The following is a 15,645-nucleotide window of genomic DNA, read 5'->3' as shown; positions in this document are numbered from 1 at the left end:
TGCGCACCGTTGTTCCGTCGCCCCCTCTTCCCCTCCAAACTCCAGGTCGTGACCGTTGCGGCTTAAGAAATGAAAAGAAGGAACAAATAAACAAAAATCCAGAACACCACACGCCATCTCACCAATGGACCGCTTGGCCAGCCCAGTCATCGCAGGTCCCATGATGGTTGCTTCCAACCCATCCTGGCATGTTCCTGGAACGCCCACGCATTGTGCAGAATTCTCTGCCCTTTCCGCATTGCGCCCATCACAGCATGCGCTTGACCTGACAAGGACGGGGTCTCGAGAATCCAGGAAGGGTCTGGACTGGCTGTGCCTGTCATCGGCATATTCGTCCACCCTCATATGCTCATGCTCATGACTCTCTCGCTCTTTGTTGCACTTTGCGGCCCTTGGAGGAGGGGCCATGCATATCACTCCTCCCTCATCCCACCAAACGGATCGACGGGCGAAACCACGAACCTGAAAGTCATCAAAAGGGCACTCCCACCTGCTTTCCTGTTCCCCGGTTATCCGTGTCCTCTCAACTCTTGTCTTTCTCCTGCATTGCATCGCTTCGCTTTGCATCGCCCAGTCTATTGTGACACACTAGACACGCCATCTAACCCTCGTCCACAAGTTTGACTACACCGTCGGTGTGCGTCACGCTCTGCCTACCTACTTACCCGCCCGCACACCGTGTGGCTTTGCTCCTTGACCGAGAACTCCGCCGAAACCCTCGAGGGAAACGTCGCAACACTAGTCAGGGTCCTGGAGAAAACGGAACACCGCCTCCAATCACCAGTCTACTTGCCAGGCAAGACGTAGCTGTGCGACTGTCTCCCCTGCCAGCCGACGAACCATCTCGCGGTTCAATTCGTACACACCGGTGTTGTTGCGTCCACGTCAACAGCCAGCCATGGACAGGTCCGATAAGCAGTGGGTAAGTCGTTGGGCCGATTTCCCTTCTCACCTTATCTTATCCGCTTGCGTTCCTTGCGCTGCCAGTGCCAGTCGTGGTTTCCTTATCCCACCTCCATCGTATGCTCGTTCCCCCTACTACTGCCACCATCGTCATCGCCCAGGTTTGGCCTGTTCCCTTACACTCTCCACATTTCCGACCCCGTCACCGTCATATCTGCCGCCTTATCACCACCCGTTGAACCTGTCTCCAAAGTTCCATATTCCGTCACTGCCGGGCCCCCAAGCGAACCATTCGCTATGGCCAGCCAGTGCACAGGGATGGTCGAAGCCGATCGTCCCATCTTGCCCATCCTTTGTCTGCTGTCAGAACACCAGGACGGCCCCCGGCTATTCAAACGCGTATGAATACACCCTACCTACTGGGTCTTCAAAGCCTCCCAAGTGTGTCCAAGTCTATCCAAGCTACCCCTGTCAGCCCGACCGAGTTGGCCGGCAAGGTACAGACGGGACCCCTGCACGGCACGGTTTAAGCCACCAAGTTACGCCGTCTCGGAGTCCCTTCTTGCGTCACTGCCCATCCAATCTGCTGGGTTTCCAAGAACAGCTCCAAGCTCTTTACCTCACATCATTAGTACTGCAGCTAAGCCTTTGACGACGTAAATAATACGGGTCCTTCCACTTAAGCATGCGCGTCCTCTGTTTGCTCAAAGATCCGTTGTCTCCTCATATTACTCGAACGTCTGCCACTTTCGTTTCATAGTTCCATTGACTCCATCAATTGACTCGATTACCGTAGGCCAAAGCGTATTTGCTCGACCCTCTCACAGCACCCGAACCTAGCCAGGAAACAGGTCCTGGAAGCTCCTTCATCAACCCCGATCCCTTGCTTCGAACATTCTCCCAGAACAAGAAGAAGGGCAAAGAACCAGTTAAGAACAGCGACAAAAGCCATAGCAGTCATAGCCGCGTTTCATCGTACCCCACCCCGCCTACATCCGCGAGTCCAACCCGCTCTAGCTTTCATTCATCCAACCCTTTCTCGCCAACTTACAAACACGTTTCTCTGCCTCCAAGCCGAGAACTTGCCTCGCCCGCATCGCCTTCCTCACCACACGTACCCTTGGGACGTAGCAGCAGCGTCCGCAGTAACGGACTTCGAAGCCCCTCTTCTTCGAGAGACCGGTTCCCACCGAGCACGAGCGTTACTCGGAGCTACAGCGCCCGCACTCGGTCCATTGCTGAGGAGAACGGGCCTAACGCAGACTCATCTGTCCAACGTAGCAAGAGCGTAAACACTCACACCGGCCCTAGCGGTCTTCATCGATCCGGTTCTTTGAATCAGAGGTATCCCGGCGACATGTCTCATCGGCCTCTCGACATGATCAAGCGGGAGCAGCGCGCTGCAGACCGCGCACCTCACCTGCGGACACGCAAGAACGGACCCATGACGGACACCATTGACTCGCTCGACAGCATCGGCGGCGTTTATCATCATGGCGGTCCCTATGACGCCACTTTGGCTTCCCGCAACCGCAACAAGATGTACGCCCCCGTTGAAGCCGTGAGGGAATCCAACATGGAGGCCCTGAGAGCGACGCCTCGCGAGTACATTCAAGACTCTCTGGACAAGCATGTCCCTCTACAAGGAACCGGTCTTATTCCCGCAGGCTGTACTGATATGAGCGGGAACGTTATGAACTACGAGGAAGGGGCTGATTTGATGCGCGAGCCTGACGCGAAGGGCGGTGCCTACAAGAGATGGGATGGGATTGTGAGTTGACCTCAGTCCGCAACGTGCCAAACCCCGCACTGACCATCGACAGCCTTACCATCCTGATGACCTCAAGGGAAAAGGAGAACCTTCCTACACTTACGAGAGAGACCTCAAGGAGAAGAAGCGAATGCGCAAGGCATCACTGGGCAACAACCCTGCGGAATTCGAGATGCGCTCTGGAGTCAACGCCCATTCACGTCAGAAAAATGGGGCGATGATTCGCCAGCGCAGCGTCAGCAATGCCGCCGATGGAAGACCCGGACCTTCTGAATCTCGTAACGGGCAGTCGAACAGTGCCGACGTCAACCGCCACAACAGCACTGGCAAGCGTCTGAGCGAAGGTCTCAAGCGTCGCTTTGGAAGCATCCGACGAAAGAGCAATACGGCGGCTTAAGTGTTCACTTGCACGTTACCAAGCTCCGCAAATTTCAATATAATACAAAGGCGTTTATAACATGATATTTCAAAGACGCCCACACGACGTGCGCTATGGTATAATCAATAGTTGATCAGTATGGTCTTTTTGGCGAGTGTACGAGTACAGGGGTGGGGGTCTTACGCTGCCATGGCCCGTAGGAGTTGTCGTTTGACGGGAAAGTACCAGATTGATGGGTCTGGCCTGTATTGCGTAGACAGATCGCGGGGAAAGGAGTCTGGCCGCGAATGAGAGACGATATTTGACATGAGACTTGAGTATTGGTCCTTTTAAGAATAAAGAGCTTTCAGTTACCAGTCCAGCCATTCTCCATGAAATAATGAGAGGTTCCAGTGCCATGAATGCACATATATTTGTATAGATGCATGCACTGGACATTCCCAAGATACGTCTTCGCTTTCATAAGGCAGTGACCAGGCAGGCCTCTTGACGACACTTAGATCAGACGGCCGGGTGAGGATGGGTAAGCCCACACAAGCCAGGAATGGGCATGCTCATAGATACCTTGATTTGCTCTATCTAGCTTACTTCGGCAGCGCCTGGGAATAGCCCCCGACAAATCAACAGATTCGAAACTATCTCGCTGAAGGTCAAAGGATCAACGAAACTATCAACTCTTTTTCTTCTTTACCATGTTCCCCATCCGTTCTTCACCATTCTCTGATTCGTTCCAAAACTCAGCAGTCTCTAGAAATAGGCCATGCCACTCCATCCGAGGACACCTTCCAACTCGCTCCGGACCTCGTGGACGTCGCCATAGCCACCCTTACCGGCAACCTCGGACCGACGACCGGCGCCGAGTTCGTTCCAACGTGCGAGCAACGCGCCGTCGACGATGCTGCGCCCCGCGCTGGTGTCGACACCCGGGGTGCGCGCGTCGAGGGGCTGGAGGCGGTGGCCCTTCGGGTTCGTAGCCGCCGCGTGGGGGAGGGCGCCGGCGATGCTGTTGGCAAGGGACGTCAAGCGACGGTAGGCCTGCTCCGAGAGGGGCGTGAGGGAGGCGAGGGCGCCAGTTGGGGAGGCGAGGAGGAGGGTCGTCGGCGGATTTTTGGAGACGGATGTCGCGGATGGGGAGATGGGGGTTCGCGGGAGAGAAAGGGTGATGGTTGGGTGGTTGGGCGCCGCGGAGAACGAGGCGCGGTTGAGGAGAAGGTGGCCCTGGAGCGACTTAGGGTCTGGAGGATGTCAGCAACTTGCTACTCTAGAGGAGAGGATCAGGGGCGAAGGGGGGCGGGCTCACGCTCAGGGTCGAATTGCATCACGTGGATCACGCCGTCCTTGTCGCATACAACGATGTGCAGCTCATCCCCGGCGACGACGAAGTCGGCCGTCAAGACCTCGAAGTTTCCCATGCTCTTACCGAATAGCATCATCTTATAGGGCTCCTCGGCGTAACCCACAAACCACACGCCCTTGAAGGCATCCGTCATGAGGCAGTAGCCCGTGCCGCGGACCTCGCGTACGGCGGTGACGTAGCAGTTCATGTCCATGAAGGCAACAGGCAGGAGAGTCCCATCCTCCTTGAGGCCGCGCACCATGCACTTCTGGCCTTGGGCGACAAGCATGAGGCCCTGGGATCCCACCTCACAGAGGCCGGTGACGGCGCCGCGGGGGATTTCCTCCTTGGCGACGAGCTTGAGCTTCTTATTCGTCTCGGGGCGGCCGGGTTGCGGCACGACGGGGACGACGTCGTATACGAGAATGCGGCCACGGATGGGCAGGTCTTCACCGCGGTTGATGGCCGTGCCAATGGTGATGAGCATGCGACGCTCCTTGGTCTCCTCCGACACTTCCAGATGGAGTGTCTTCATGCACATGGCGACCTCATGGGGCTCGAGCTCGACGGTGTCAATGACGGACCAGGTTGTCGGGCTCATAAGCTTGACGATGCCCCGCTCCGTCAGAGGGTAGCTGGTGGTCGTCTCCTTGGCCCATTCCTTGTGATAGTCGTCGTCCTTGGGGAGCTCGAAGTGCTCCGAGATGCTACAGGCGACGGCGTACGTTTCCATAGGCGGGTGGTAGGCGATCAAGCCGACGGCATCACCAATCGGGATCTTGCGTACCGATACACCCAGTTCGGCAAAGTTGGAATCGGCTGGCAACTGTGTGACGCGCGTTTGGCCCTCCGAGTCGGCGTAGATGAAGCCGCGCTCGCAACCCTCGGTGTGGAACGAGCTCATGCCTCGCACGCCGATGCCTTGCAGCCCAACAACCTTCGGGCTGCTCTTGGCTGACTTGACGATTAAGGATGGCGAAGCGCCGGGCAAGAAGACAGTGCTGTACCCGTTGATGTTGGCGCAAGGCCGCAGCGGGACGAATCGGGGCTGCTCGTTGGCCTCATCGTCGGCAACTTCGACAGGACTCTTTGCAAGGGCGGGATTTGTGATCTTTTGGAAGTGGAGAGTTTTTGCCAGGCCCAGAGTTTTATCTTGAGATTCAAGACGGATGGGCTCGTAAATTGTGAGGTCGTCATTCGCATGACGGACCTTGTGAAGAACCGAGTCAGCCGATGACGCGAGATACCTCGGAGGAAGAAACTTACGATGAGGTATGGTGAAGTAGCAGTAGTGTCTCCGAGATCAGCCACCAGGAGCTCAGTCAAAGTCTCCTGAACGGTGCCTCGTCTGACAGCATAATCGGCGGACAAGAATGGAGGAACGTAGGTCAATCCTGCTGCAACGTAAACAGGCTTGGAGAGGTTCGGAAGAGCGTATATCTGGAGGTTGTGAGTGAGCACGTGCATCAGTCGAGGAACAATCGACTTACATAGAGCGCTCCCGCAGCGCTCAGCAGAAACATAAAGGTATTTTGGCCTTCCGGCGTACCCTTATCCGTTTGCATAGGGGCAAACAGGCCTGTGGTGTCGGTGTACAAGCAACCCGCAAGCCATTTTGTCGACAGAATGGTGTCATCCTGTTTTTCAACCTCTTCTAGCTCGCAGTTGTTATCTATTTGAGCCACCATTATGCTCGAGTCGTCCCGAACCAGAAGAAGGTAGGGATCCGTGATGCTGGCACTGATGACCCTCGGCTCAGCACCCGTCTCTTCGTCAAGCATTGGCAGAATTTGACTCAGTCCCAAATCTGTGCCACAATTAGCGATGGCGCTTCCAGAACAAGGCATGGAAGGGAAGCCAACCTCCATCATAGCACCGCACCTCCGACTTGAGCACTTGAATGATGCGCATGTGCTTTCCCATCGTGCCAGCCTCGACCGTGAAGCCAGCCGCTGGGTCAAACTCGGTCCCTGTCAGTGCTTCAAACCCAGCGCCTGTCAGAGCATAAACGTCTGACGTCTCGTAACCGTCTAAATCAACCTTCGAAACAATCATGAACTTGTCGTATTTAGATGAGGCATCAAATTCGCTGGCAACTGCCGCGTTGGCTCCCTTGTCACCCTGCAGAGACTTCGGTACGGGCTTCTGGACGCACATGGTCCAAAAACCCCTTGCCTCTGGGAACTCGAATTTCCCGATCACCTTGGGCTGGATATTCTGATTCACAATGGCGACGGCGCCAGCATTGCCTCTCCCCACCACGCATGCGAGCTGGAGATCGGCCACAACACCAACCGAGTTCTTCTCTTCCTCGCTATCTGGGATGAAGGCCTGTTTGCCCGATGTCATGTCCTTGACCGGGGCAATGCTTAGCAAGGAATCATGGACCCGAAAGGTCAAATCTCCTCCCTTGGAAACTCCGTTGGCTGTCGCTCCAGGCTGAATCATTGTCGTCGTCGTCTCGCCGTAGAGGTCGTCATCGTCGTCGTCTTCCATATCTTCGTCCTCGAGGTCGTACTCGAAGGAGTCGTCAACCAATCGTGTCTTCTTCCGTGCGTTCTGCGCCTGTTTCCGCGTCCAGCCAAGAACGAGGGAATCACTACCCGTAGTCCCAACGAAGAAGACGTTCCTGCTAAGTCTCGAAATGGTGGACACGCTGCACTGCACAATGCCGCCGCCAACTTCCGTAGGCACTAGCTTCACGCCGACGCCTGAGACCGTCCGTCCATCAATTTTGAAAGTGATGATAGCTAGCCGACCGTCGCTGAGTATCATGAGTAGCTCTCCGTTCTCGGCGGACATGAGCTCAATGTAGCAATGCTCGAGCCTCAGATCCAGATCGGACTGGTCCGCGAGAGGAAAGTTGGTGGTCTCCTTGGTGAAGGGATTGACAGCCACGCCGTTGGGCTTCCCGGACTGGTCGATGTGAATCAATTCGTTTGTACCGACGAGAAGTGCACCTCCGACAGGGCCAGGAAGAGCAATGACTTTGAAAAGATCTTGCGGGAGGTTGTTGACGGAGAGAATAGCAGTCGAGGCCCTCTGCTGCAAGTCGAGAGTGAAGACTTTGTAGGAGAAGTGGTCCTTTCGAGGTAAGGTGTTGGAGCGCCGCTGCGTCGAGGAGATGATACCAAAGGTGGGCTCTCTGTACTCATGCAGGAAGGCGAGGTGCACAGGATGAAGGAGACTGGGATCAAGCTGCGGTAGAGGGAGGACGTATGATGTTGAGTATGGTACATCTGCTATGTTGCTAGTTCCATTTGTGGCCGCTGTTGCTGACGGCTCTTTTGCCGGCCGAGGTCCATCCACATCTTCATCCCAGTCATCCATATCTATGTCCTCATCGGCTTGCTTGAAAGGGAGAAAGGCGATGTATCTGGGGCCAAACCTGAGGGCCGCGCATCGCGAGCCAGGATCGGCAGCCAGGTGTGTTCGGTAATTGTTCAATGGACCGTCGAAAGGTGAGCCTTCAAGTTCTTCTTTCTCGTAGTAGTGGATGGAGATGTCCTCGAGTGCGTGTTTCTCGGGATCCCACTGGACCAGACTCAGTCTGGCAACTCTTGTAGCAATGAGAAGAGCCTCGCCTCCCGATTTCGAGTATTGAAGTTTGATCTTTGCGAGGCCCGTCACGATACCAAAAATCGGGTATTCGGCGACGAGGACGAGCTTGGTGTTGATGGCGCGATCGGCGCGGACCAGCATGCCGTCGCCGCCCAGGAAGGAGGACTCGAGGCCATCATCGTCGTTCAATCGGTGGTCGTACGGATTTTCAGCTCTGGAAGTCTGTTGCTCTCGAGCTTGCGAAGTGTCGATCTCGGAAGAAATCGTCTTTGTAGTGAAGATCTGTAGCAGAGAGCCCTTTGCGACGACCAGATTGTTGCTTTGCGCTGAGAGGAATGGCAGGCTGAGACTGTGTTGCACACCAGTCGGCGGCGTGAGCTCTGTATAGCACTGCATCTTGACAGTCTCAGGCAAGTGCCCTTGGGCCGCCCGCTGTCATTAGTTTGAAAAGTATAGAACTGTAGATTGTTGTTGTAGCTGCGTGTGAATGTGTAGTAAAGATTATCGCAAAGCTCACAGCTCCTTCCACATCGGCAAGGAGCTCAGGTAGTGGGTAGCGATGGCAGAAAGCCCATTGCGCGCGTCAAGGGGTCTGATTGGCAGAAACTGGAATTTCGGAATAATAGATAGACCGAAGCTCTGATGCGATTGAAGCGCGGAAGTGTACATAGTACTACCCAAGCGAGATCCAAAACCACGGCGACAAGCATCCGGGCGCCGCAGCGCATATGCGCAGCTGGGGGCCTCTCAGACCCCCTAAACTTGTCGCCACGGCAGGGTGTTATCAGCTAATTGTTCGGCGCGAGCTACGTCACCTGGCGCAACCCGTGCAGACCTAAGCTAAGGCACGCTAAACTGGAGCTTTCCCAGCACCGAGCATTCAAGCTGTGAAACAATGACGACTGCTAGAGATCCCATCCATGTCTAATTCTTCGAAAAACAACAACAGAGGCAGAGTCAGGCCAAAGAATTGGGATTTACTGCACGAACACCGCAAACCCGCAACTCATCATGGCTAACGCAGGCCTCCTCCAGACCAGCCTTATCTGGGTGGCGTACGCTGTAGCTGTCGTTCTCTGCCTCCTGGCCGCCATCATCACCACCTTCACCTGGCAAACGCCCCGCGAGCGATCCGCTATAGTCAGTATTGTCGCCATCATCAGTCTCACATCACTTCTGGCAACAGTTCTTCTTCTTCCTGTTGATATCGCCCTTATTTCCTCGACCACACACGCATCGCTTGGCGTGAAGAAGGACTGGGCCACGGAGGAGCGAGTCCACGATATCCTGCACACTTTGCGCATCGTTTACTACTCCCTGTACAGCTTCGACGCTCTGCTGTGTCTCTTAATCATCCCATTCGCCTACTTCTGGCACGAGGAATACGATGAGATCGAAGTTGAGGAGGGTCGATCATTCTCCAGCCGTCTCATCAGTGCGCTGAAATACACCTTGGTGTTCGTCATCCTGGTCGTGATCCTCTTCTTAGTCGGCTTCTTTGTACCCGCTGCTGGGGATCACAACGGCGCCAACTGGGATTTGGACTACTTCAAGCGCGTTCTTGTTCAGAACAATGGACAGAAGGCGCTCTCCTTCGCATTAGGTCTGCTCGTTACCCTCGGGGTTCTTCTTTACGTCATCTACACAGCGGCTGGGCTGGCGCTGCTTCCCATGGCCTTCATCAAGTCCGCGCCTTCGATTTCCGCACCCCAGCTCACAGAAAGCACCGCATCGGCATTGGAGCAGAACCGAGAACGCCAACGCCAGTTGGAAATGCGCAATGCCGGTCGTCCCGAAGGCATGTCGTCCAAGGACAGACGGGAGCTCGAGGCCCTCGTGCGCGAGGAGAGGACTTTGACGCGTCGAGAGAGACTGGCGGCCGAAGCCTCTGGAGAAGGTCGGAGCACTATCTACAAAGTTTGGCTCAAGATCTGCGCCATTTTCCGGCCCGTCAAGCTTCTCGGTGGTGTCCTGCTTCTCTTGCTTTCCGTCTTGATATGGGTCTCGATGTTGATTACTGGAATCGACAAGGCGAAAAACTCGTTCTGTAAGGGGAGGTGTGGTTACATCCTGGGTCACATCAACATTTTCCAGCCCATCAATTGGGTCTTCACGCAATCAGCCAAAGCGTTCCCGGTTGACTACATTCTCATGGCTCTTCTTGTCTTGTTCTTTTTCAGCAGTTCGATCTCAGGCATTGCCACAGTCGGCATCCGGTTTCTCTGGGTTCGCATCTTCCAGATCCGCAAAGGACGTACAGCGCCTCAAGCCCTGCTGGTCGCAACGGTCATGCTGGCTCTTATCATTCTGGCCATCAACTATGCTATCGCGAATATGGTGGCTCCCCAATACTCGATATTCGGTACGCAGACATTCTGTACGGCCCCTACCCACAACGCTGGCGAGACGCCCAACTGTAAGGGCAGGCCTGAATATCTGGTCCAATGTTCCGAGGCGCTGGACCCCGAGGCTCTGAAGGTCTGCACACCCTCAATTATGACCGAGTTCCTCAACCGCATTGCCATCACCTGGCCCTTCTTTGGCGCTCTGGACTTCTGGGCCCAGTTCGCATTCCTCGGCATCTTCCTCGTCGTCTTCGTGACTGGACTGTTCCGGGCGCCCAAGCTCAATGTCTCCGAACTTGACGAGGATGCCGAAGAGGACGAGGAGGAGGGTCTGCTCGCCAGCACCGGACGGAGATTCGGCGCGACGTGGCAGGACATCACTGGCCGCACGAAGTCCAAGAGTACCTACGGTACGCAGGAGGGTAACACCGGAGCCGGCTCGTCTGATGTTTAGTTTTCAGCACTAGGCCACTGGAGGTCGGAAGGAAACCCCGGCGAACACACGGGTTTGAAAACAAGCACAACCGCATGCAAGGAAATGGTTTAAGGAAGGAAGCGTGGGACTTGTATTTGATCACTATTTTGTCACCCGGCGACGGAAGGGCCCGGGTTTGTAATATTTGTTAACGACACAGAATGCTTTGAAATTTTATTTCGTCTCGTCTCCTTCATGAAGCCCCCAGCATAACTCCCCTCTGGTTGTCCTTTTTGGGCTTGACGAACCTGACTGCCTTGTGCGTTCGATCGTCGAAGGCTGCGGCGGGGCCGGCATGCATCTCGTGCCAGCATCTCGCGCAGTACACATCCTCACAGCCCAGGCACTGCAGCGTGGCATCCTCCAGACACACCGTACACCACGTCTCGGCGTCCTCGTCGGTGTATCCCGTCTTGGAGGTCAGCCGCTTCACCGCGCGATCAGCAGGCTGGAACGTAGGGGCCGAAGGCAACCCCATGGCATTGGATGAGGAACCCAGACCGCCCAGGGCAGCCATACGTGCGGTGATGTCGTTGTCGAAATCAGATTCGGCGTCGTGTTTTGGCGCGCCCAAGGGTACAGAGGGAAGAGAGAGGCCGCCTGGGCCGTCGTCGTCTGCCTTTGGCGCCGCGAAGGTCGAGGGCACAGACGGGAGAGAGAGCCCCAAATCACCGTCGCCGTCACCCTCATTGTCGTCCTGCGAGAACCTGTGGTTCCCATGACCTGGAGCAGATTGACTTCTGCCTGGGCTAGGCGGACCAGGTATTTTCTCGGATTGGGAATTCAACTTCGCATCATCAAGAGCCTGGGAGAGTAGATTCTCCACCTCACGGCTCATCACTTCGCCGTCGGATTCATCGTCACTATGGGCATCACGCGCCCCTTCGCACTCGCCGGCAGAACCCTTCCAAGACAGGACCCGCTGATCCACAGAAGTCTTGGAGAGCTCGTCCAGAAGAGAAGTCACCTTGGCGGACTCAGACTTGGGGTCGAAACGCCATCGGCTTTGCGGACCAGACACATCAAGGAGATCTTCGTCGCTAAGAAGATCTTCAAGTGTCTTGTCGTCCGTCCGCAGAAGGGGATCGACATCGTCCTCTGATCCCGCGTGGACGGCTGGCAGGGCCGGCGCGGGCGACGGCGCGGGCGATCTGGAGGATGTCTGGGGCGGTGCAGCCGTCGCAGGCTCCGTGTGAGGCAGCCGGGCGGAGTCTGGAGACGTGGATGACAAGCTTGCGGGTTCTCTGCGGGTGAGGTAGGTCTTTTGGTGACCGAGACGAGAGTTTGCGGTGACCTTTGCGGCCTGTGGCTGCGCAGTAAGAGACTCCTCGCGCTCTGGAGTGTTCCTCAGAGACCGCAGTCTAGCTGCCAGTGCATCTTCTTTCGAGGCCGGCTTTGCTGGCTCGATGCCCGTGAGTGAGACGTTCAGTGCACTTGAAGAAACCTTAGCGTTTGTGTTCTAGCCGTGGTTCCCGAAGTCACCGAGAAAGTGTTTTTCTTTTTGGTATTATTTACTTTGATGATCGGTTGAATGACACTCCGGAACCTGTCCCGCCCTTCAGCGCGCTCAGGCGGTCTAGTAGGCTGTTATCGTTGGGGCTGGTCATGCTTAGAAGGGGAAAGGGGGATATTTGCAATATGTAGGTAGTTGATTGAGACGAAAGAGCGGGGTTGGTAGTAGGATTTGATCAGATGCTGGGTGAGTTGATGAGTGGTTCAGTTCGAAGGGTCGCCAGAAGGTCTCGGCAGTCGCCCGATCACTGAGGAAACAGTTTGAATAGTGGCGCAAGGCAGCTCGCAAGGCATCCAGGGGACCAAGGGTCTGTTGGTGGCTGCAGAATCAATCTGCGATGGGGCCGGCCGCATGAATTTGTCGATGTTCCCACGAGACAACAAGGCTCTCGTCCCTCGTGAGATAGGCTGCACAGACGAGCAGTCGACGGTCGGGCGAGGACTCAAAGGGCTTTGACTGGTGCGTCAGCAAATGATGAGCGAGACACGGAGGAGTATGTGGAGATACGATCATTGTCTGACCACTACAACGTTGACTTCCATTGGCACAATCGCGTTGTGATAGGCTATACAGAGCTGCACAGCCTCAGAAGCCTATCCGTCCACCGCGATTTTGGCCACCGATTAAGCTTGAATAAGCGAGGAGATGTAGACTTCACAATCCCTGGGCCTCCATTAGGCAGAGACCTGCTTCCCAGCTATGGCGTGGCTGTGTCCCAAAGGTACCTTGCAAGCCTAGGGTGTAGTCTGCCAAAGTCACTAGACAGACAGGTAATTCCCTACCTCTACCCAGGCTAGGCTCTAGGTGGGTGTCGCCCGATTGTGCCTAACAGCTGCCGCTCAACCTCCCTGTTACTCTTACCAATCTAGCAGTCGCCGTCATCTCTGGGAAAGGCGCACCGGCTGAAGCGCTCGTCGCCCACATCTAGATTTTGCCGCTTCTTTCCACATCGCCGCGGAGGTCACGCCTACCCGCAAACGGTCTAAATGGTTGCACGGCTTCCCCATGGGATTGCTGGTTGACCGCCACAAACGGACCGACGTGAATCCTCGTGCATGACTGCGGATTCCATTTACGCCCCCCCATTGAGAAGAGTAAGGCGCAGCCATCCTTGGCCCCTTGTGGATTGCAAGCTTTTCGATGAACACGGTCTCGATGGAGGCTGCCGCCTGATCCTAGGAGGCTACCTTTGCTCCTTCTCTTCATCACCTTTGGGTCATGTCGTTCGAAACTGAAGACCCAGCATACAATCTGGATATTTAATCCCAACGCGTCGTCCCCTCCGTCATCCTTCTTTCCGCCTTCGAGAACATCATCTCGCGGTGTTCACACCTATCACCTCTAAGAAAACAGATCAGGGCCCCCTTGCTTGCATCATCATCATAGACTTGGCCATTCTCTACCCGTCGGCCTTACCAAAAACCAGCACCTCAATACGTTCCGGACAAGGTCGCAGCACCACCACACCCATAGACCCTTTCCCCCCTCTCGACTGGGTGACTTCATTGCGCATTCATCCAATCGTAAACCCCCTTACAGAGCCAAGAAATTGAGCCAAGGGCGGGAACACAAGCACGAGAGCGACTGTTAACGCTGCACTCACACGTCAACGGGCCTGGAAGTTTTCCCGGCCATCCGTCATAGTCTGACTTAGTCGGTGGCAACCATTCAGTCGATTACACATCGACTTACGGGGTCCCTCGTCAGTCCGAAGAAACCATCCCTGTTTGGTGGGCGGGCAGGCACACACAGCACGGCGCATCTCTTGGCACCTGACACGCCCGACCTTTCTTTGAAACGGGAAAGAGACAAAATCACCCTCGTTCCCGCTCCGCCGACGCATCGCGACGCTATTTTTCTGCACTTTTCTTACCATCGGAAATCTTACGTACCTTATCCACTTCCCCAAAACCAACTCTTGTCCCTCCGTATCTGAAGTCATACGAGGGCTCCTCATCATCAAACACCCGTATTGGTTGGAAACCATTAGCCGACGATCCTCTACATACGTTATCGAACAATCCAAAAAACAAGCGAGATGAGACTGGACATTGCAGTCGTCGCGCTGACGCTATTCGCGCCTGCCTGGGCTGCAGCCATCGATTCCGGTGTCCACGGATCAAACGTCGCTGTCCTCGCCCCTAAAGCAGAGCGTGACAACTCCAAGCAAGATGAGAAGCTGTGGAAGCGCAAGGGTGGCGGCGGAGGCGGCGGCGGTCGCGGAGGAGGGTCATCAGGTGGGTCCCGCTCGGGAGGTGGTAGTCGCACTGGCGGTTCTTCTGGCGGTTCCCGTTCAGGCGGCTCCAGCTCCGGCTCTGGCTCGGGCTCAAGCTCATCTCAAGGTGGTTCAGGTTCAGGTTCAAGTTCTGGAGGTTCTCGAAGCAGTGGCTCCGGCGGTGGCTCCAGGTACGGGTTCCCTGGACATTCCCAGTCCGGCTCTTCAGGCAACAGGCAAACTAACGGTGCATCAAGTACATCAAGAGGCGGTTCTCGCGACAACGCTGGTGGAGCTACGAGGACGGGTAGCGGACCGGCTCCAGCCTACGGCGGCGGCAAATACTACGGTGGTGGTGCGACGGTTCCTTATCGGGCCGGTGCATCGAGAGGCAGCATGGTGCCGTTCTTCCTTGTTGGAGGTGCTGCCCTGGCCTTCTGGCCCGGCCTCTGGCTTGCTGGCGCACACATGTACCCTTACAGCCATCCTTACCGCTACTACAACCAGACGGCGCGCGAGAACCAGACGAAGGCAGTCCTCTGCGGCTGTGCCGAAGATTTGCCCTGTGGTTGCGAGGAAAACAACGCTACCGATTACATGAACTCGCTCCTCGGCAACGGAAGCTACGATGGGCTGAACAAGTCCGTCGTCAACATCGGCTTGGTCAACGGCACAGAGACCATTCTTATCAACGGTACTCTGCCCTACGGCACGACTGCCGCCGGCGGTGACGAGGAGGTTGGTTCCGCCGCCTTCAGGAACGCCGTGGAGGCTCTTGGTTTCTGGCCCGTCGCGGCGGTTGTTCTGGCGACGGTGTTCGTTGCCTAATGATGCTGATGGCAAAAGCTGACGATCATGGATGGTGTACATTATGACGGAATATATCGCGAGTATGGGTCGGCTGTATGACTTTTAGAGTTTTTGGAGTTGAGCGTGATACCCAACTGAAGTTCGATGGGTCTTAATGAGTAAAAAACGACTCTTCAACAGTAATTCAGGAAACATCAAATTTGAAAACATGAGCAAGAAACCTGTGGTGCAGCTGTAAGTTGACTTTGCAACGGACATCTACGTTATACAGTCGTTCATTCGCGCCGAGTGGTGAACCTAAAACACATGGTCCCATAGTTTAGCAGTCGATTCATGC

The 15,645-nt window shown here is 55.6% G+C and overlaps 5 protein-coding genes across 5 annotated transcripts; 3 read left to right on the top strand and 2 right to left on the bottom strand.

Annotated features, from left to right (window-relative positions):
* Positions 1-2,260: 2,260 nt before the first annotated feature.
* Positions 2,261-3,071, top strand: CH63R_05828 (Protein kinase; the record flags this gene model as incomplete). The annotated part of the gene is made up of 2 exons (XM_018300803.1): positions 2,261-2,674; positions 2,727-3,071. 2 exons carry the CDS (start codon positions 2,261-2,263, stop codon positions 3,069-3,071), a joined length of 759 nt encoding a protein of 252 aa, XP_018158653.1.
* Positions 3,072-3,800: 729 nt separating this feature from the next.
* On the bottom strand, positions 3,801-8,346 carry CH63R_05827 (CPSF A subunit region; the record flags this gene model as incomplete). Its single annotated transcript, XM_018300802.1, has 5 exons — positions 3,801-4,288; positions 4,354-5,599; positions 5,656-5,829; positions 5,880-6,196; positions 6,252-8,346. 5 exons carry the CDS (start codon positions 8,344-8,346, stop codon positions 3,801-3,803), a joined length of 4,320 nt encoding a protein of 1,439 aa, XP_018158652.1.
* Positions 8,347-8,961: 615 nt separating this feature from the next.
* On the top strand, positions 8,962-10,749 carry CH63R_05826 (LMBR1 domain containing 1; the record flags this gene model as incomplete). The annotated part of the gene is made up of 1 exon (XM_018300801.1): positions 8,962-10,749. The coding sequence occupies one exon, from the start codon at positions 8,962-8,964 to the stop codon at positions 10,747-10,749; it is 1,788 nt and encodes a 595-aa protein (XP_018158651.1).
* A 214-nt stretch (positions 10,750-10,963) lies between these two features.
* On the bottom strand, positions 10,964-12,377 carry CH63R_05825 (Zinc fyve domain containing protein; the record flags this gene model as incomplete). Its single annotated transcript, XM_018300800.1, has 2 exons — positions 10,964-12,203; positions 12,286-12,377. The coding sequence occupies 2 exons, from the start codon at positions 12,375-12,377 to the stop codon at positions 10,964-10,966; spliced, it is 1,332 nt and encodes a 443-aa protein (XP_018158650.1).
* A 1,944-nt stretch (positions 12,378-14,321) lies between these two features.
* CH63R_05824 (glycine-rich protein) lies at positions 14,322-15,326 on the top strand (the record flags this gene model as incomplete). The annotated part of the gene is made up of 1 exon (XM_018300799.1): positions 14,322-15,326. One exon carries the CDS (start codon positions 14,322-14,324, stop codon positions 15,324-15,326), a length of 1,005 nt encoding a protein of 334 aa, XP_018158649.1.
* Between the last annotated feature and the right edge of the window lie 319 nt (positions 15,327-15,645).

Source organism: Colletotrichum higginsianum, chromosome 4, assembly GCF_001672515.1.
Source record: "Colletotrichum higginsianum IMI 349063 chromosome 4, whole genome shotgun sequence".
Classification (NCBI taxonomy): domain Eukaryota; kingdom Fungi; phylum Ascomycota; class Sordariomycetes; order Glomerellales; family Glomerellaceae; genus Colletotrichum; species Colletotrichum higginsianum.
Note: the sequence above shows the minus strand (reverse complement) of the source record. Positions and strands in the feature narration are given on the sequence as shown.